General features: G+C 40.4%; 1 protein-coding gene across 7 annotated transcripts in view; it reads left to right on the forward strand.

Annotated features, from left to right (window-relative positions):
* The window catches only part of TRPC4AP (transient receptor potential cation channel subfamily C member 4 associated protein), a 78,598-nt gene that overhangs the window by 27,249 nt on the left and 29,525 nt on the right, over positions 1 to 21,824 (forward strand). For all 7 annotated transcript variants that reach the window (XM_032295163.1, XM_032295158.1, XM_032295157.1 and 4 more), the window contains exons 5-7: positions 1,979 to 2,034; positions 6,701 to 6,829; positions 12,512 to 12,719. In XM_032295163.1, the coding sequence (XP_032151054.1) occupies positions 1,979 to 2,034; positions 6,701 to 6,829; positions 12,512 to 12,719 (393 nt within the window). The remainder of the gene's footprint in view (positions 1 to 1,978; positions 2,035 to 6,700; positions 6,830 to 12,511; positions 12,720 to 21,824) is intronic.

A 21,824-nucleotide genomic window follows, 5' to 3' on the forward strand; every position in this document is an offset into this window, starting at 1 on the left:
AAAAGAAAAAGTGAATGCACTTTACTCTGGCATTAAAAGCCAGAGATGACTTTAGTTAATGTTTTGTGAATGCCCTCCTACCAACTTTGCATTTTTTAATTTAAAAGTTTTTTTTTTTTTTTACCCTTAATGTTAATAGGACATACTATATAAGGCGTCATTTGTTTGTGCAGTAGTAGTTAAGAGGATTCATGTTCATTTTTAATGTCTCAGCTGTGTATTCTGTCTAACTTGATCTTTCATGTTCCCTAGCTACCCCCTTACAGCAAGTAACATATTGTAATTATTCGTTGGTGCACTTGTTTAGTCTCTCTCCCTCCCACTAGATTTATAGGTTGCATAAGGGCTGAGACTTTTTTCCTTCACCGCTGTATCTGCTCTGGAGTAGATGCTGAATAATACTTGATGAATGAGTGAATCCCAATTCCTTTTAAAAATGGAGGATCTAGAAATAGTGAGATATACTATCTAGAAATAGTGAGATATTCAGTGAGATACACAGAGCAGTGTTCCACCCTGCTTTGAAGTCGTTAAATAAACCACAGAGCCCCAGTAGTTTGAAAGGTAGCGATGAGGGATTTAGGGCATCTGCACTGTCTCAGGATTATGTGAGGCAACCCATCTTAGTCAGGCTAGCATGGCAGGGCTGCCCATTGGGATCTAAGAAGGAGGCCTAGCATTTGAGCATTCCTAGCAGCTTAGGAGTGAATGGAAACAGTTTTTAAAATTAGAAGCAGTGCCAAATAAAACACTTTGTTCATGGTTCGTACTCAGTTTCTTCATCTCTTGGTTTTGGGATCATGAAAATAAAGTTTCCTTTTCATTCTGCTTTCCTGTTCCTGCTCACAAGGAAGTAATAGGTTCTTTATTAGAGTTAATAGGTCAAACATTAAGAGCCATTTGCCCAACGCAGATAACAGCAACAAAAAAATGAAACAGTTAATGAGTCTGATAAAAAAAAAAAAGGTATCTTTGTTTCCTGCTAGTAGAACTTGCAATGGAAATTTATAACGGGCAGTTGAGATGATTATACCTTTAACTTTTAGCCGCACGTGGTGGTACTTGCGTGTAGTCCTAGCTGCTCTGGAGGGCAAGGCGGGAGAATTACTTGATCCTAGGAGTTCAAGACTGCAGTGAGCTGTGATCATGCTCCTGAGTGACAGAGTAAGACTTCATCTTTAAAAAACCAAAACAAACGAACAAAAAAGAAGATGCTTATCCTTTAGATTCTAGTAGCTCTGCTTTTGAAAATGTATCTTGAGGAACCAGTTTAATACAAGCATTAAAAGGATACACATAAATATTGCTGATTTGTAGTCTATTTAAATAGAAAACACAAAACAAAACAAAACAAATCCTGGATATATCCTAAGCCAGACATTAAGGGAAAATGGCTTTATTAAGTGATGGCACAACAGCAGGTTGAAATTATGAAGACTGGCCAGGCGCCATGGCTCACGCCTATAATCCCAGCACTTTGGGAGGCCAAGGTGGGCAGATCACGAGGTCAAGAGATAGAGACCCTCCTGGCTAACATGGTGAAACCCTGTCTCTACTAAAAATACAAAAATTAGCTGGGTGTGGTGGCACATGCCTGTAGTCCCAGCTACTCGGGAGGCTGAGGCAAGAAAGTTGGTTGAACCTGGGGAAGGTTTCAGTGAGCCAAGATCGTGCCATTGCTCTCCAGCCCAGTGACAGAGCGAGACTCCATCTCAAAAACAAAAAAAAAAAATTATGAAGACTGTAGAACATAATAAGAAAACAGCTGCTCTATCAAACCAAAAGCAGTATGCAAATGGGCTTATAGGTTCTGATGGGCACTATGAAAATCTGGTAGAAGGGGACTGGAAGCAGTATATTAAAAGGAAAATAAGCATCTTGGAGGGGATTATATCAGTTCTTAGGCAAAAAAAAAAAGTAACCGTTTTACTATGATTTCAATGAGAAAAATAACCAGTCGTTCCCCTTTCCCTTTCAGTAAGTGATGAAATGTCCAAGGACTGCTTGAGTATCCTGTATAATACCTGTGTCTGTGTAAGTACCCCTGCCACTGGGGCTCCGTTTATCTCCCTACCAGATCTGCAATGGTTCAGATGGGAATATTCAAGCGGGGGTGGCAAACATGAGCACTCTGTTCAGACAGTGAGAGAACTGGGCTTATTTTATGTGTGCCTGAAAATCAGGACTAGCTGGTAGAAATGATGGGGAGGCAGAATTTTGTAGCAGTTACTAAGAGCCAGGACTGCTGCAGCAGCTACTAAACTCCTTGGGCCCTGGAGCTGTCCAAGTAGAAACTGAACAATTACTTGTCAAAAGGTGACAAGCATTGGCAGATGGTCTGTGACAGTTTAAGACTCATTTTAACTACATTATGCCTATTTCTTCATTTTCCTTGTTAGAAAACAAAACAAGAACCAGAAGCCCCACCCACATATTGAGCAGGACTCTCTGCTAGGTTGACCACTGAGCCAGGAAGAATGGCGAATAAAGGAAGCAATTTGGTAGAAACAAAAGAGGATAGCACTCAGTGTTAGAACCCGATTTCGTGTTCTGGTCCTTGGCTTAGCACACCTCCCAAGCCATAGTTTCTTACCAATAGACTGCAGTTAATGGTCATACTAACATCATAGATTTATTGTGAGAACTGAGATAATAGATGTGAAAATACTTCGTAAAACAATATATAAATATTTTTATAAGACATAGTGCCTGTTTTTTAGAAACTTATGGTAAACTGTAAATCGTGAATCATAATACATGGCAGAATGAGATGAGTGCTATTATAGATTTGAACCCTGTATGCTGTGGAAATAAAAAAGGAACATTTAGCTCCATTTCATTTCTTGCCTCATTCAAAATAAGATTTCTGGCATCTTGTGGGTGTATGCAAAATCTACCAAGATCACAAGTAGGTAAGAAAGAAGAAGATAAAACAAGAGTGGGGACATAACGTACAGCCAGGAATTAGACGGATATAAAAATGTAGACCATAAAATCATCTGTATTATGGATGGGCACAAATTTGGCTCCACATTTCTTAGCAGCCAACACAAATAGGGGAATATGTTTGAACACTTATATAATTCAGCATCTATAATAGTGCTGTGCAATTGAAATATGCAAGCCACTTGGGTTATTTTAAATTTCTTTGTAACCACATTTTTTAAAGAAAAAATAGGAAGAAATAGTGAATTTTAATGATAAATTTTATTTAACACAGTATATCAAGAATATTGTTATTCCAACATGTAATCAGTATAATGATTAATTAGATATGAATTTTTCTTTTTTTAGTAGTTAGCTCTCAAAATCCAGTGTGTTCTTTGTTTTTTGTTTGAACACCAAGAGCACATCAGAGTTTGGTCCAGCCACCTTTCGAGTGCCCAGTAGTCAGGTACAGCTGATGACAAAGATAGGCACAGGGAGATCTATAAGATAAAAAACAAAATGTTCAGGAAATGCACAATTATTCTTGCAACTAGGGCCAATAAGAAATTGTCCTTATGGAAGAAGACAGTGTATAATATAATAACTCCATCACTGGCAGCTTCCATATCGTCACCAGTTTTATGGTGCTGTTTTAAAATCATGATACCTAATGTTAATCAGTGACATTCCAGTAAAACAGTGAAGTTAAAGAAAATGAAACATATGAAGAGAAGTTGATTAAAGGGTACAAATATATGGGTTGATAAAAGAAATAAGACCGAGTGTTAGATAAATCAGTAAGGGTATAACTTAGTTTATAATAATCTGTTTTACATTTCAAAATAGCTAGAAGAGACTTTGGTAGCATAAAGAAGAGACAAGTATTCAAGCTGATGGCTATCCCAAGTACATTGATTTGATATTTATAAATTATCTGAATATATTAAATTCTATGCTCTCTGAAACTATGTATCTTTATTATACATCAACTAAAAGTATTTTTAAATAAAATTGAAAAAAAATTTTAAAGTAAGGAACGTAGGATGATATGGTCTAATTAGGTGCTGTCTGGCTGATTTCCATGTTAAGTAGAAAACCTGGGCCTGTTAGGATTGCAAACACCAATGCCTCCAGGGATCAGACAGAAAACAGGAAAGGTTTGAAATTGCTGGTGTTGGAGTGGGAACTAGTGTAAACTGTGACTATACTGGAGCAAGTGGGAGCTGTCTAAAGATGTTTAAACTCAAAAGTTTAAAAAGTACTGTTGGCCGATCGTGGTGGCTCATGCCTGTCATCCCAGCACTTCGGGAGGCCAAAGTGAGTGATCACAAGGTCAGGAGTTCGAGACCAGCCTGGCCAACATGGTGAAACCGCATCTGCACTACAAATACAACAATTAGCTGGGTGTGGTTGTGGGTGCCTGTAATCCCAGCAACCTGGGAGGCTGAGGCAGGAGATTCACTTGAACCCAAGAGACAGAGGTTGCAGTGAGCCAAGACCATGCCATTGCACTCCAGCCTGGGTGACACAGCGAGATTCTGTCTCAAAAAAAAAAAATTGGCTAGATGTGGTGGTACATACCTGTAGTCCCAGCTCTTCAGTAGGCTGAGGTGGGAGGATTGCCTGAGCCTGAGAGGTCAAGGCTGCAGTGAGCCATGATTGTGCCAGTGCACTCAGCCTGGGCTATAGAGTGAGACCCTGTCTCTAAAAAAGAAAAACCTGTGATGAATATTATATAGAAAAAACTCTCCCCAGAAAAATGTAGTGGCACACAACATTTTATATATTGTTTTAGAGCTTTAAGGCCTCAGGAACTTGTGATGTAGAGGAAAGGAAGGATTGAAATGGCCTCTTGGGTGGCTAGTCTTGACTTGGGAAGGCTTTCCGAGAGGAAGCACTTCAGCCATCTCTAAAAGGAGTAGGACTTTGATAAATTGAAGAGAGGAGAAAGATGGATAGTCAAGGGTAGCTAGTTAGAGCAGCAGGATTGTGCATTTGACAGCCTGGAGATAGATTTTTAAGCTTTGAGAAAGTGTTAAATTTATTTATTTTTGTTCTGTTTCTTTGGATAGTCTAGAACTTTTGCTTGTGTGAGTAAAGCTATAGGCAGTCCTGTTTCACATCTCATAGTCAGTGGAGGTACTGTATGGAGTTCAGGAATACAACCTTTTTTTTTTTTTAATGTATCAGTACTACAACTGAAGAACAGAAATGTATCATTAATTAATACAGACTGAGATTACTTTCTCTAGTGTCCTATTTAATGTGATCGTTGAAGATTTATATATTTGGCACATCTTTATTGATGCCTTCACTTTTGAAAATTAAATTTGCCAGGTGCAGTGGCACACGCCTGTAGTCCCAGCGATTCAAGAGGCTGAGGTGGGGGGATCACTTGAGCTCAGGTGACTGAGGCTGCAGTAAACTGTGATAGTTCTTGTGAATAGCCATGAGCTCAGCCTGGGCAACAGAGTGAGACCCTGTGTCTAAAATTAAAAGAAAGAAAATTAAATTTGCTGCAACATATCTCATCCCACTGATTCTGAAATGCTTCCTAGCTTGGGGTTCTCATTTACCAAATTGTGCCTGTCTGCACACTTGATTATATTCCTTAAGGAGAAGTCAAGTTTGTTGCAGTAAGCCTTGGAATTTTTTCAGCTTAGAGGCTGAAAAAAAGAAATATTGAAGGCACTAAAGTCTAGTTACCTTAAGGCAGCAGGGGTGGGATGTATGTGTGTGTTTAAGCTTGCAGTACTGCAGTTTCATTATTTTTAGAGACAGGGTTTCACTCTGTCCCCCTGCTGGAATGCAGGGGTGAGACTGTAGCTCACTGTGTCGGCAAACTCCTGGCCTCAGGCAGTCATCTCACCTCAGCCTCCTGTGTAGCTGAGATTGTAGGTGTGAACCATGCATCTGACAATACTATAGTTTTAAATCCAAACTCTTGAACCTAAGTTTTAAGGTCTTTAACCATCTAATTTCCTTACTTCCTTTGTACCCCTTGGGGGTTTTTGTTGTTGTTGTTGTTGTTTTCGTTGTTTTTTGTTTGTTTTTTTTGAGTAAGGGTCTCCCTCTGTGGCCCAGACTAGAGTGCATCTGCCCAATAATGGTTCACTGTAGCCTCCACATTCTGGGCTCAAGTGATCCTTTTAGCTCAGCCTCCTGAGTAGCTGGGACTACAGGTGTACACCACCACACCCAGCTAATACTTGTATTATTAGTAGAGACAGGGTTTTGACAAGTTGGCCAGGCTGGTCTTAAACTCCTGGTCTCAAGTGATCCGCCCACCTCAGCTTCCCAAAGTGTTGGGATTACAGGTGTGAGCCACCATGCCCAGTCTCAGAGACTTTTAAGATGATTATTTTAGTGATGAAAAAAACAGAGTTCCAAAGGTGGGAAGTGATTTGCTCAGGATCACACAGCTGAAATTAGAATTTGGGTCTGACTGTTACATTCATGCTTCAGGCACTGTTGGATTTCAAATTTAAGAATGGCCTTCAGAACCCTTATATAAGTTCTCTTAGGAAATACCATCTCATTGTGTTATGTTCTCACAAGTGGGCTCCCACTTGTGTAGCCTGCATGTCAGGAGGCTTTTTTCTTCCATGGCTGGGGAGTTAATGAGTGTTTCCCACAGTCAAATTTTGTCATTCCCTTTTTGTTGACTCATGCCAGTTTTCAGAGGTGAAATTGCTTTTCAGTGTCTGTAAAGGATGCCTTGCTCTTCATAATTTATTTTGTGCGTACAACCTATTCTGTCTTCTTGTGACAGACGGAAGGAGTTACAAAGCGTTTGGCAGAAAAGAATGACTTTGTGATCTTCCTGTTTACACTGATGACAAGTAAGAAGACTTTCTTACAAACAGCAACCCTCATTGAAGATATTTTGGGTGTTAAAAAGGTAAGCTGTCTCCTCCAGCCGACCAGATGGGGAAGAGTGTCTCAGACCATTGGATTCTCAAACCTGAACAATATACAAAGCTTTTAAAAAGAAATTCTTGCAGATTCCTAGTGTTAATTTATGTCTTGTGCTACTTAGATATATTCAGGTGTAAAACTTGATTACTCCTTATACTAATGGTTCTTCCCTGACTGTAAAACCTAAACAAACGTATACACTGAAATCAAACTAATTCTAAAACTCAAAACTTCAGATTGACTCTGTGAATGTAGTGTGATGCCTTATGTTACTTTGCTGAAATCAAATTGCCCCTCACTCATGACTGTGGAGCAAGTTCTTTGTAGCATATCTGTGCTATTGTATAATGTGCAGTGACTCCATTCTCTTACCACTTTTCTCTACCTGAACCGCTACCTGAATTGCTGTGAAGCTTTCATTCATTAGGATATGTTCCGCTTTGGTAGTAATGTTTGGCTTTCACTTATGAAGTCTGCTTCTGTTTTTTCTCATTAGTCAACAATTAAAGTTGGTTAATTGGCACCAGTGCAGTAGGAGATAAATGGGAGCTCTGAAATACTGTCACTTGGCCAAAAGGTTGATATTCAAATGACCCATAGCTTTTTTAAAAAACTGCGATCGAAATGAAAACTAAATTAAAAATTTCAGGAGTTCACAGATACCCAAAGATGCATTCATAGACCTCTGTTAGAGACTCGCTGTGTTACATTTTTGGTGTAATGCTTGTTAGGACCTGGAGCTCACTTCTCCAGTCCTGATCTCTCCTGAGCCTCCATGTTGATTGCAGCTTGACAGATTTCTTTCTCTTCCTGTTGCGCAGCCTCCTAGGGGTTGCTGTTTGCAGGGAAATGGGTGTTCACGTGCACTGTGGTGACCCTAGCTTTCATTTCTTCTTGCTGTGCTTTCCCCAGGCCTTGCTTGTCATTGCCCAGCACAAGTGGCCTATTGTCTGTAGGAACACACTGGAGATATGTGCAGGCCCCAGACAGACCCTTTGTGCCTTTTGATAAAAAAGGCTTTGTTATTATTCCAGTAATTGTGTGTTCCAGCCAGTGTGTGAAAGGGGGCCTCCAGAGTGGAAACTCCAGACTCCCTAGCAGTCTCAGCATAGGAGTCTAGAGTTGCTCCTTCACAACTTTTCCCACTTGCCCCCTCACTCCCTCTCATTCCTTTCTGTGAACCCCAAAATGGTGATGTGTTCTACCAAACATTATATGTATCTTTGTGCAGTTTGAAAGGAGGGTAGATGACATAAAGTGGAAACACAAACCACAAACTGGGAAAAGACATTTGTAATTCAGGTAACCAACAAAGGATTGGTATTCGGAATTTATCAAGAATTCTTACTGGCCGGGTGCCGTGGCTCACTCCTGTAATCCCAACACTTTGGGAGGCTGAGGCGGGCAGATTGCTTGAGGTCAGGAGTTTGAGACCAGCCTGGCCAACATGGTGAAACCCAGTCTCGTCTCTACTAAAAAATACAAGAATTAGCCTGGTGTAGTGGCATACACCTGTAGTCCCAGCTAAGGCATGCGAATCACTTGAACCCTGGAGGCAGAGGTTGTAGTGAGCCAAGATGTTGTCACTGCACTCCAGACTGGGCAACAGAGCGAGACTCCCTGTCAAAAAACTTACAAATCAGCATGAAAAAGACAAATAGCCCAGTTGACAGATGAGCAATGATGTAAACAAGCATTTCATAGACAAGAAAGAAATGGTCCATAAATATGAAAGAGAAGATGCTTAACTTCATTGACAGTCAAGGAAATGCAAATCAGTACCATAGTGAGGGGGAGAGTGGGCAGATGTTGGTGAGTATGTGTATCAGTGGGAACACTTATATACTGCTGATAGTTTGTCAGCACAGTATCCTCTTTTTTTGTTTTGTAGTTGAGCGGGCACATACCTTGTGCCCCAGCACCTAGGGAAGCTTTGCCCTGAGGGCTGAGACATCAGTATTTTGCCATGGGTCACTTATAACCTGTGCCTGGGCCCACTTGTGGGGAAGCTCAGTCCAAGAACAGTGATTCTTAGAAATGAAAACACTAGATTAAAACCAAGAAGGTTGTGAAATCAATCCATCAGGTCTACAAGCCAAATAGAAAAGATCAGACTGTGTTGTGTAAGGGTATTATTTGAATAAGTTTTTGTTTGATATTTATGTATGTATGTTTACTGGTGGTGGTTCTTGGTGATAGTTAGAAAGTGTGGAAGCCACTGCTCCAGGAAGACTTCTGCACCTGTGCATCAAAAAACACATAACATTTGTAGCTTCATTGTTTCAGAACAAAAAACTGAAACCAAGTCTCTGATCCATCAATAGGAGAAGGGATGTATGTACTGTCTTCACACAATGGAATATTATAAAGTAGTAGAAATGAATGAACTGTTGCCATAGGCAACAACATAGCTGAGTAATTGAAATGATTGAGTGATAGAAGCCAATTGCAGAAGACTGTGGGTAGTATATCATTTTCATAAAGCTCAAAAAAGCAAATTATTCATTGATAAAACTAGTTTTTAAATGGCAAGGCGATAATAATGTTAGTGGTTCCCAGAGGCAGAGAAATGCAATAGGAAAGGCCCACACAGCTAGTCATTTTGTTATGCTGTATACTATGTATTGTATGTATCAAAAATTAAAACATAATTCTTAAAATTTAAAACAAAAACAGAAGTGGATTGCAGGTTGTGGGACCTGTTTTGGAACCCATATACTGAGACAGGGCTGGAGAAACTGGTGAGCTGAAAGTTACAATTGCCACTAATAGCAACAGCTAACGTTTGTTCTGTACTAGGGAAAGGTGGAAGCAGCTGCTCCTCAATACCCCTGCACAGCAAATTCCTGTCTTCCTCCATTACTAGAAATAGAGGGAATGTGGGATTCGTGAGGGTGCCTAGGAATCATGCACTTGTTTCAGACTATGCATTGAGTTTCAGGAGAAAGGGTAGGATATATGCCTTCCTCAAAGTATGGTCAGATTATTTGGGATGTAGATGCAGGAACAGATGATTAAAAGTCCATGTGGGGCCGGGCGCGGTGGCTCAAGCCTGTAATCCCAGCACTTTGGGAGGCCGAGGCGGATGGATCACGAGGTCAGGAGATCGAGACCATCCTGGTCAACACGGTGAAACCCCGTCTCTACTAAAACTACCAAAAATTAGCTGGGCATGGTGGCGCGTGCCTGTAATCCCAGCTACTCAGGAGGCTGAGGCAGGAGAATTGCCTGAGCCCAGGAGGCGGAGGTTGCAGTGAGCCGAAATCGCGCCATTGCACTCCAGCCTGGGTAACAAGAGCGAAACTCCGTCTCCAAAAAAAATAAAAGTCCATGTGATCTGTGCAGTGAAAGAGAAATACCCAGTCCAGTGGAAGTTCAGTAAATTGGTGGGATCAAGGATGGCAGGTGTTACCTGAGTAGCACCAGGATGGTTCAGAATGAGAAAAACTCAGGTAGTACATGACATTTACAGATTTTAAGGAGTAATAAATGAGAATAGAACCAAATAACACAAGGCATTCCATAAAATTCAATTATCATTCCTAATAAAAGCTAGCAATAGAAGGAAAACTTATAAACTACATACAGGGTATTTATTAAAATTTAACTGATACAGGGTATTAAAATATACAGCAAATATTAAACTTTTAATATTTTGGAAATATTTCTAGTAAAGTCAAGAAAAAGACAAGAATTCTTGCTCTCACTCTAGATAAATGGCCACATGTATGTGTACACAGAGAGTACCTGTAGGAATGTTAATTGCAACATTGTTTAATAGTGAAAGACTGTGGTTCACCTAAATATGTGTTAAAAGAAAGTGGGACCAGACATGGTGGCTCACACCTGTAATCCCAGCACTTTGGGAGGCCAAGGTGGGTGAATCACGAGGTCAGGAGATAAAGACCATCTTGGCCAACATGGTGAAACCCTGTCTCTACTAAAAATACAAAAAATTAGCTGGGCATGGTAGTGTGCGCCTGTAGTCCCAGCTAATTGGGAGGCTGAGGCAGGGGAATCTTTGAACCGGGAGGCCGAGGTTGCGCCACTGCACTCCAGCCTGGTGACAGAGCAAGACTCCATCTCAAAAAAAGAAAAATGAGTCAGGCATAGTAGCTCACGCCTGTAATTCCAGCACTTTAGGAAGTCAAGGTGAGAGGATTTCTTGAGGCAAGGAGTTCCAGCCTGAGCAACAATAGTGAGACCCCATCTCTATAAAAATAAGATATTGGCCGGGTGCAGTGGCTCACACCTATAATCCCAGCACTTTGGGAGGCCATGGTGGGTGGATCATCTGAGGTCAGGAGTTCAGGACCAGCCTGGCCAACATGACAAAATCCTATCTAGCCTGTTGTGGTAGCAGGCACCTATAATTCCAGCTACTTGGGAGGAGGCAGGAGAATTGCCTGAACCTGGGAGGTGGAGTTGGCAATGAGCCAAGATCATGCGACTGCACTCCAGCCTGGGCAAAAGCGCAAGACTCCATCTGGGAAAAAAAAAAAAGGCTATTAAAAAACTAGGTGTAATGGGGTGCACCTGTAGCCCTAGCTACTCGGGAAGCTGAAGTGGGAGGATTGGTTGGACCTAGGTGTTTGAGTCTGTAGTGAGTTATGATGATGCTACTGCACTCCAGCTTGAGCAACAGAGTGAGACCCCTGTCTCTTAAAAAAGGAAAAGAGAGAAATGATTAAACTGTGGGGTGAAACAGTGGGAAGTGATTGAAGCAGCTGCTTGCATCAGTGTAGATAAACTTTCAAAATGTTGAATGAAAAGTAAGTTATAGTATGGTGCCATTCCCACGGTGCACACAGAGCAGTAGTACCATGTATTTTAATGGAAATATTTGTATAAAAATATACGTGGGAACCATAAACACAAAGTTGAAAACAATGGTTACCTCTGCGGGGAGAGAAGAAAATTCAACTGATTGGGGGATACTCAGAGGCCTTTAGCTATATTTGAAGTAGGTATTTATTTATTTATTTTTTATTTATTTATTTATTTTTTTTGAGACGGACTTTTGCCCTTATTGCCCAGGTAAGAGTGCAGTGGCACAATTTTGGCTCACTGCAACCTCCACCTGCCGGGTTCAAGCGATTCTTCTGCCTCAGCCTCCCAAATAGTGGGATTACAAGGCACCCACCACCACACCCAGCTAATTTTGTATTTTTAGTAGAGACGGGGTTTCTTCATGTTGGTCAGGCTGGCCTCGAACTCCCAACCTTAGGTGACCCACCCGCCTCAGCCTCCCAGAGTACTAGGATTACAGGCGTGAGCCACTGCACATGGCCTTTATTTTTTAAAAAAATCTATAGCAAGAATGGTAATTTATGATTTCTAAAACTTGAATTGTAGGCATTTCCTTTTTTAAAAAATAGGCAAAATATACCACAAGAATGAGTAAAAACAGTCGTGCTCAAAAGGTAAATTTAGCCCTCAGACTAATCCTGTGAGATAAGTTAGTCCCATTTTACAGATAAACAAGCAAAAACTTGAAAGATTGTTATAATTTACCTAAGGTTGCAGAGCTGCAAGTTACAGAGCTGAGATACGAACCTAAGTGATCTAGCTCTTGAGTCCCATATAAGGGGGATGAAAAAGAAAGGCACATCCAATCTCTTGAGTGAATTGAGCGTGGGGATTGTTTCATTTTTGTCTTCTGTAGGAAATGATCCGACTAGATGAAGTCCCCAATCTGAGTTCCTTAGTATCCAATTTCGATCAGCAGCAGCTCGCTAATTTCTGCCGGATTCTGGCTGTCACCATTTCAGAGATGGATACAGGGAATGATGACAAGCACACGCTTCTTGCCAAAAATGCTCAACAGAAGAAGAGCTTGAGTTTGGGGCCTTCTGCAGCTGAAATCAATCAAGGTAAAGTCTCCAAGTTCTCAGATTTTGAGATTATAGCTCTGAGGCCCTTCCTAAATCTTCCAGCTCTTTTTTTTTTTTTTTTTGAGATGGTATCTCACTGCATCACCCAAGCAGGAGTGCAGTGGCCAGTTGTGGCTCACTGCAGCCTTGACCTCTCCAGGCTCAGGTTATCCTCCCACCTCAGCTTCCCGAGTAACTTGGGCTATAGGCAAGTGCCACCACACCGGGCTAATTTTTGTATTTTTTGAAGAGATGGGGCTTCGCCATGTTGCCCAGGCTGATCTTGATCTCCTGGGCTCAAGTGATCCACCCACCTCATCCTCTCAAAGTGCTAGAATTACATGTGTGAACCACGACACCTAGCACCCCTTTTTAATATCTCTAGAGATGGATCCATATGAGGGCTGCTAGTTATGTAAATTTTGTGTATCTGTTCATTATTTTGGGAACCAAGTTCCATACCTCTCATTAGATTTTTTAATGGGCTCAGAACCACAAAAAAGAACCACTTTTTATCAGAATTACAAATGCATATGCTTTTGACCTACTAAGTCTCTCCTGGGCCTTCATTTTATAGATACGATGTATAGACACTAGTCCCTTCTTGTCTGCAGTTTCACTTCCTGTGGTTTCAGTTACCTGTGGTCAACTGCAATCTGAAAATATTAACTGAAAAATTCCAGAAGAGACCACATTCATATAACTCCTATTACAGCATCTTGTTGTAATTGTTCTATTTTATAATTAGTTATTGTTGTTAATCTCTTATTGTACCTGATATATAAATTAAGCTTTATTATACTTACGTATGTATAAGAAAAAACATAGTATATATAGGGCTTTGTGCTATCTGCCATTTCAGGTATTCACTGTGGGGTCTTAGCTAAGGGAGGACTACTGTAGATTATTTATTGAGGCTGGGAACGTTGGCTCACGCCTGTAATCCCAGCACTTTGGGAGGCCGAGGCAGGAAGATCAGTTGAGGTTGAGAGTTTGAGACCAGCCTGCCCCACATGGCAAAATCTCATCTCTACTAAAAATACAAAAAATAGCTGGGCATGGTGGTGGTGCACGCCTGTAGTCCCAGCTGCTTGGGAGGCTGAGGCAGGATAATTGCTTGAACCAAGGAGGGGGAGGTTGCTGTGAGCCTAGATCCCACCACTGCACTTCAGCCTGGGCAACAGAGTTAGAATCTGTCTCAAAAAAAAAAAAAATTATTCATTGCAACATTGGTTGTAATAACAAAATGAACCCAGATGTTCGTTAACAAGAGACTGCTTAATGTATTCAATATTTATATAATGGAAAATTGTGTAGCTTTGAAAGAATGAAGATCTGTATGTACTGGTATAGAAAAATCTCCACTGTATATTAATGATGAGGAAAATACAGAATTGTGTGTATAATATGATAGTTTTTGTATTAAGTTGGGGAGATAAGACCATATGTTTGCTCACATATCTTATGCTTAAAGAAACTGAAAGGATACACAAGAAACCTGAAGTGGTTACTTAATAGGAGGAAGTAGGTGGTAAGGGAAGGTAGTAGCAGTGGGAGTGAGACTCCTTACTGTATACTTCTAAATATAGTTTGATTTTAGAACCATGTAACTGTATTACTTTAAAAACAAAACACTATTCTGATCAACCTACCCCACCTATTTCTGTTCAGTAGCAAAAGAACTGTGTTCTATCTAAAATGTTGCCTGCACAGATTTTGGAGAAACTGGCATATATGTGTTTTGGCCATAGGAGTATAGATAATTCATATTTGAACTGAAACTTGTGTCTTAAAAGCTAGTTTTTCAATGTTAACAGGCTAGAAATATTGTTAATACAAAAACCTTTCCCTGTGTACCTTAGGGTACACCAAATAAGCAAAGTAAAATAATGCAAATGTATCATTAAAAAGCAGCAGTAGAAAACCACGACCATCCAGAGGTAGCGTTGATCATGCTCTGAAAACAGTTGTTTCTAAAGTCTAGTTGTGTGCGTTCCCCAGGCTGGCTCTGCAGAGTTGCCAAGTGCTTCAGAGCAGCCCCTCTCCTGAGGCTGAATACGAGCCTTCTATTCACTCTGTTCATACGTAGTTTTAGTTAGGAACACGAGGTGATCATAACTGTACTTTGTAGGTTATCAGGGAATATAATTTTATGTGTTGTAGTCACATGTAAAGGTAGAAGTTTGTGGACTCTGACCCCAGATTAGTCATTTTCTTTCCAGATTTGTTTTTCCTCCTGTGTCCCTAGATACAAGATCTTCCTTGGTCTGTGTATGGTTTTCTTCCCACTCCTCCTTTGTGATTTTTGGGGAGTTCTCATTTTAGTAAATTTACATGTTAAAAAAAATGTGATTTTCATTATAACTAAATTATACCTCAGAGCTGGTGTACACACCTCCATATACGTCGACAAAAGGTCGTATTTGCTAAGCTCCTGCTATGTGGCAAATACTGGGCTAACTGCTTTACCTAGAAGTGATTTTATTTAATCTTCAAGCGCCCTGTAAAATAGAGATTAGTATCCCCATTGCACATAATGAGGAAACTGAGGGCTAGAAAGGTTCTATACAGAATACCTGTGTATGCCGAGGCACTAAGTAACTTTGATCTTTTCGTTTCCCATTTAAGAAATCTGTTCTGGCAGATGATTTTGATCCTGTTAGTATTGATTACCTTCACATGCCTGTTTGTAAACTGACTTAAGTAAAACTAGCATTACCTGTTATTCTTGGGGAATTAACTATTCTAGTCAGCTAGGTTTTCTTTTTCTTTTTTTTTTTTTTTTTTTTTTTACTGAGACCCAAAACCCCAGTTGTTTTTTGTTTCTGTGTGTGGGGGGAGTTTTTCTTAAAAGTCCTTATAAAATATCTAGATTCATTTTCATACCCGTGTGACTAACCTGGTAGACAGTCTGTGTGTGATTCTGCTTGTAGCTTTTGGGGTAAAGCTTAAATGTTGTAGTGTTCTGCACATGAGGTTATACAGAGTCTGACCATAATTTCTGCTCCATTTGCTTACCCACACGTTTTTCTTCATTCAAGTGCCCTGGTAAGGCCAAGCTGGTGGATGTAATTAAATCAAGAGTGGGTCAGAAAAGTCTTAGCCCTCTGAATGTTGTCATTGTTGAATTGCACTCCAGTAGTGAATGCGTTTATATCAGGTGTGTGTATCAGTCAGTTTGAGCTGCCATAACAAGTTAACCTGACCAGGTGGCTTAACTAATGGACATTGATTTTTTTCACAGTTTTGGAGGCTGGAAGTCCAAGATCAAGGTGCTGTCAGGACTGGTTCCTGGTGAGGCCTTTCTTGCCAGCTTTTAGATGGCCACCCTTTCATTGTATCCACATAGGACTTTTCCTCTGTGTGGATGAGGAGAGGCAGAAATCTCTGGTGTCTGTTCCTCTTCTGATAAGGACACCAGTCTTCTCAGTTTAGGGCCCCATGCTTATAACCTCATTTAACCTTAATTACTTCCCTGTATTAGACAGCAGTCTCCAGAGAGACAGAAGCAATAGAATTTATGAGAGGGGATTTATTAGGAGAATTGGCTCACATGATCATAGAGGCAGAAGAGTCCGTGATAAGCCATCTGCACAAAAATCAGCGAGGTGTGGTGACGCACACCTGTAATCCCAGCTACTTGGGAGGCTGAGGCAAGAGAACTGCTTGAACCCAGGAGGCAGAGGGTGCAGTGAGCCGAGATCGCGCCATTGCACTCCATCCTGGGTGATGAGTGAAACTCTGTCTCCAAAAATGAATAAATAAAATAAAAGATAAGCCATCTGCAAGCTGGAGAACCTGAGAAGCCATTAGCATGGCTCAGTCCAAGTCCAGAAATCTTAGAAGCAGGAAAGCTAATGGTGTAGCCCCCTAGCCGGAGGACCCCAGAGACTGTTGGTGCAAGTCTCAGAGACCAGAGGCCAAAGATCCTGGAATCTTATAGCCAAGAGCAGGAGGAAAAAACTTCCTCCAGAAGGGGGAGAATCCCTTTTTGTTTTCCTCTATCACCTCCCCTCGCTTCCCCCGCCAAATGGATGGTGCCTGCCCACATTGAGGGCAGATTTTCCTTCTTAGTTCACAGACCATACACCAATCTCTTCTGGAATCACCTTCATAGACACACCCAGAAACGATACTTCAACAGCCATGTAGGCATCCCACAATCCAGTTGAGTTGACAGCTAAAATTAACCATCACACTCCCTAAAGGCCCTGTCTCAAAATGCAGTCATTTTGGGACTAGAGCTTCAACATGAATTTGGGAGGGGGAATGCAGTCCATAACTATATGGAAAGCTGAAATATGTAGGATGTTGCCAAAAGTTTTTGTTTCGTTTTTGATAAACTGTGGCTGTGAGGTCACTTTCTTGCCCAGCAAAATAATGATTTATGCTATCTTCCTGGAGCTCAGATAGTTTACCTGTAATTATCTAATGTAAATTATCTGAGCTCCAGAAAAATAGTGTAAATCGTTATTTTTTTGAGATTCGTTATTAAATAAATCATTACTTGAGTCCTTTTTGAGATTCTCGGAACTACCAGTTGTTCCTTCTGTCGATTCAGATGAGAACAAATGATTTCCTTCTGAGGGAAAGTAACAACATTCAAGATTTTGAGCAGAGATGTAAATGAAGCTATAGGCTAGATAATTGTCAGTTTATAAGTGACATTTAGCTGAGAGGGCCTAATTTATGCAACACATGAAGCTGGAAAGCAGGGCCTAAGCGCTAGGGGAAACTACAAGAGTGTGTGGAAAACGCTGATGTTTCAAAAACGAGGGGAGAGAAGAGGCCTGCTTCTGCAGAAACTCTCAGGAGTTGTGAGTGATTTAGTTGTCACTTTAACATTAACCAACAAGGTGTGGTAGCTATTGATAAAGCTATGAGAATTACAAGGACTGTATGATGCTGGGATGCCAGTCCATGAGATTGTATGTGAGTTGCTAGGTATGATTGGTCCAGTGAATTTTTTCTCGGGAGAAGGTCTATATCTTCTATCAGCTTCTCAAGAGATGAGGGACTCAAAACAGCTCAAGAATCTCAAGTGGAAAGTCCGACTTACAACGCTGAGTGCTGGGCACATCACATCTGGAGGAGTGTGTTCAGTGTGCCGGAATGGGGAAGACTAGCTCCTACATACTGTCCTGAGAGGAGCAGTTCAAGCAACAGGAGCTCTTTTCGCTAGAGAAAAAAAGTATAAGAATAAAAATCCAACTATGTGAAAATTTTCATGTAGAATACAAATTCTTTTTATTTATTTATTTATTTTTTTTTTAGATAGAGTCTGGCTATGTCTCCCAGGCTGGAGTGTAGTGGCACAATCTCGGCTTACTACAACCTCCACCTTCCGGTTCAAGCAATTCTTGTGCCTCTGCCTCCCAAGTAGCTGGGACTATAGGCATGCACCACCGTGCCCGACTAATTTTTTTTGTATTTTTAGTAGAGATGGGGTTTTGCCATGTTGGCCAAGCTGATCTCAAACTCCTAACCTCAGGTGATCCACCCACAGCCTCCCAAAATGCTGGGATTACAGGCATGAGCCACCATGCCCAGCCTATTTATTTGTTTTTAGAAAAAATAATATATACCTAAGATTTTTTTTTAATGGTACAGGCCAGGTGCAGTGGCCCACACCTGTAATCCTAGCACTTTGGGAGGCTGAGGCAGGCGGATCATGAGGTCAGGAGTTCGAGACCAGCCTGGCCATTATGGTGAAACCCTGTCTCTACTAAAGATACAAAAGATCAGCTGGGTGTGGTGACGTGTGCCTGCAACCCCAGCTACATGTGAGGCTGAGGCAGAAGAATTCCTTGAACCTGGAGGCAGAGGTTGCGGTGAGCTGAGATCGCACCACTGCACTCCAGCCTGGATGACAGAGCAAGACTCCATCTCAAAAAAAAAAAAAAGTAAAAAGGAACAGCAGATGTACAGCAGAAATTTTTTCCCTCTCCCTGTGGTAACTTTTTCCCAGTTTCTTAAACGTGCCTCCAAAGATATTCTATACATACTCAGTCATGGGATAAGGGAAGGAGGGAGAGAGATTGCTTCCTATTTGTACAGATGGTAATGTAAATAAGTAATATAAAATAAGCACTGCCCTGTCTCTTTTTATTTAACTTATCTTGCCAAAGATTACATTCCAGTATATATAGAATTATGAGATTCCTTTTTGTAATTATATAGTATTCTATTATATGGGCATACCATACTTTTAATTAACTAGTCCCCTATTAATGAGACTTGATAAGTATTGACAAATTAACCCTCCAAAGAAATTACTTGTTCATCTTCCCACCCTGTTTGCAGCCTTCCCAGTACACAGCAATTTCAAACTTCTTTATGTTTGCCAAGTTGATATGTTAAAAAAATGGTATCTCAAAAAAAAAATCGATCTCTGTATAATTATTTTATGGAGATAGAGGTCACATAATATGAAATTAACCAATTTAAAGTGAACAATTCAGTGGCATTTAGCGCCTTTACAGTGTTGTGCAGCTACTACCTCTATCTAGTTGCATGTTTTCATCACCCCAAAAGGAAACCCCATACACATTAAGCAGCTGCTTCCCATTACCACTTCTCCCTAACTGCCGACAACCACCATTCTGCTTTTTTTCTCTGTGGATTTACCTATTCTGATTACTTCATTCACAGTCATATGTCTCTTAATCTCTGTCCTTCTGAGAAACTCAGGTGATTTTGTCATTGTGTGAATGTCACAGTGTACTTGCACAAACCTAGCTGGTATAGCCCACTATACACCTAGGCTGCAAACCTGTACAGTATGTTTCTGTACTGAATACTATAGATAGTTGTACCATAATGGTGTTTGTGTATCTAAACATAGGAAAAAGGTGTAGTAAAAATACAGTGTTATAATATGATGGGACCACCATCCTCTATATGGTCCGTCATTGAACACAGCAGTGTTAATGCAGTGCATAACTACATGGAATCATATAGTGTATGGCCTTCTGAATCTGGTTTCTTTCACTGGGCATAATGTTTCTGAGGTTCATTCATGTTGTAGCATGTCCGTACTTTATTCCTTTATATGGTTGAATAATATCATGTGTAGATACCACGGTTTATCTCTACATTCTATGAACATTTGGGATGTTTTCATCTTTGGGCTGTTGTGAATAGTGCTGTGAACATATGTGTACACATATTTGTGTGCACACCTGTTTTCAGTTCTTTTGTGTATATAGGAGTGAAATTGCTGGGTCATATGGTAATTTTATGTTTGACTTTTTGAGGAACTTCAGCGTAGTTTTATTTTTTAAGTGGGGTCAAATACCATCTTATAGCCACTCACTAATAGGAGATGAAAAAGGAACCAAGATTATTTATCAAACTTTGTGGTGGGCACTGAATTTATATGACTTAATATAATCCCCCTAATTACTATAGTAATTATTTTAAATTAGTAATAGCTAATAAAAATATATTTTTTAATTTCCTTTAATGTTGTATTCTTTTGAATCTTACTTTAAAATTTTTTTATTATGGCTTGTGTGGTGGCTTACGCCTGTAATTCAAGCACTTTGGGAGGCTGAGGCATGCCATAGCTTGAACCCAGGAGTTCAGTGCCAGCCTGGGCAACATGGCAAATCCCTGTCTCTACCAAAAGAAGAACAAAAATTAGCTGGGCATGGTGGTGTGTGCCTGTAATCCTAGCTACTTGGGAGTCTTAGGTAGGAAGATGATTTGAGCCCACGAGGCAAAGGTTGCAGTGAGCTGAGATTGTGCCAAGCCCTGCAGCCTGGATAACAGAGCCAAACCTTGTCTCAAAAATAAGTAAACTTACTATCTTGCTATCTAATATTTAAGGGAAAAATAAATAAAATAAAATTTTTCATTATGGAAAATTCACACATGTAAAATTAGAACACCTCTAATACCATTTACTCATCATTCGGCTTCAACAATTGTCAGCTGATGCGCTGTCTTATTTTGTGTGTGTGTCGTCCAGGCTGGAGTACAGTGGTATGATCTCAGCTCACTGCAACCTCTGCATCCTGGGTTCAAGCAATTCTTGTACCTCAGCCTCCTGAGTAGCTGGGACTACAGGCACGTGCTACCATGCCTGGCTGATTTTTGTATTGTTGGTAGAGGCGGAGTTTTGCCATCTTGGCCAGGCTGGTCTTAAACTCCTAGCTTCAAGTGATCCACCCACCTTGGCCTCCCAAAGTGCTAGGATTATAGGTGTGAGCCACTGCGCCCAGCCAGCCTGTTTTACTTTATCTCTACTCCCATTGACTATTCTCTACTTCACCTTGGGTTATTTTGAAGTAAACCCCAGACATTTTATAATTTCACCTGCATATATTGCAGTATTTCTGCAAGATAATGACTTTTAAGAAATATAACTCTGTCATATAAAAAATTAATAGTAATCCCCTAATACACTGAAATATCTAGTTATTTACTAATTTTTAATTAGGTATAACATTCACATGGCTCCAAAAAATCTGCAGATTCAAAAAGGTATTTATTGAAAAGTTTCCATTCCACTCTTATTCCCAGAGACCTAATTCCCTTTTCCACTTGATGGACATTTTGGCTATTTCCATCTTAATGGCTGTTTACAGTGGCAGCCACTGCAGTCAGCTTCTTTTCTGTCCTTTCAGGGAGATTTAGTGCATATACAAGCAAACTTGAACAGGCATTAGTCTCATTTTAAAGAAGGTTAAATGGTGGAGTCAGGATTTGAACCTCGATCTCCCTGTCTCCAAAGTTTATGATGTTCTTCTGTGCTGATCAGAATTCCCACCTCAGTCATTGTGAATAAAATGAGATCGGTGGAAAGAAAAATTGGGTAATTATTCAGTGGTTTTTTTTTTTAACCTTAAATTATGTTTATCTTCTTTCATCCTGCTAGTAAATGTTACAGGAAAATTAGAAACTATAGACGAGTGATTTTAAGAGAAATGTTTATATTCTCTCCTGCTCAGGAATAGCCACAGTAAATCCCTTGGTATATATGCTTTTGTTCCTTATTTGTGTATTTTTTTTTTTGCTATCACCCTGTAGGACCAAAAAAATGAATTTTTTTTTTTTTGAGATGGAGTCTTGCTCTGTCACCAGGCTGGAGTGCAGTGGCAT

The sequence above is a fragment of the Sapajus apella genome, unplaced genomic scaffold, assembly GCF_009761245.1.
Source record: "Sapajus apella isolate SASKATOON/1434 unplaced genomic scaffold, GSC_monkey_1.0 scaffold33, whole genome shotgun sequence".
Taxonomy (NCBI): domain Eukaryota; kingdom Metazoa; phylum Chordata; class Mammalia; order Primates; family Cebidae; genus Sapajus; species Sapajus apella.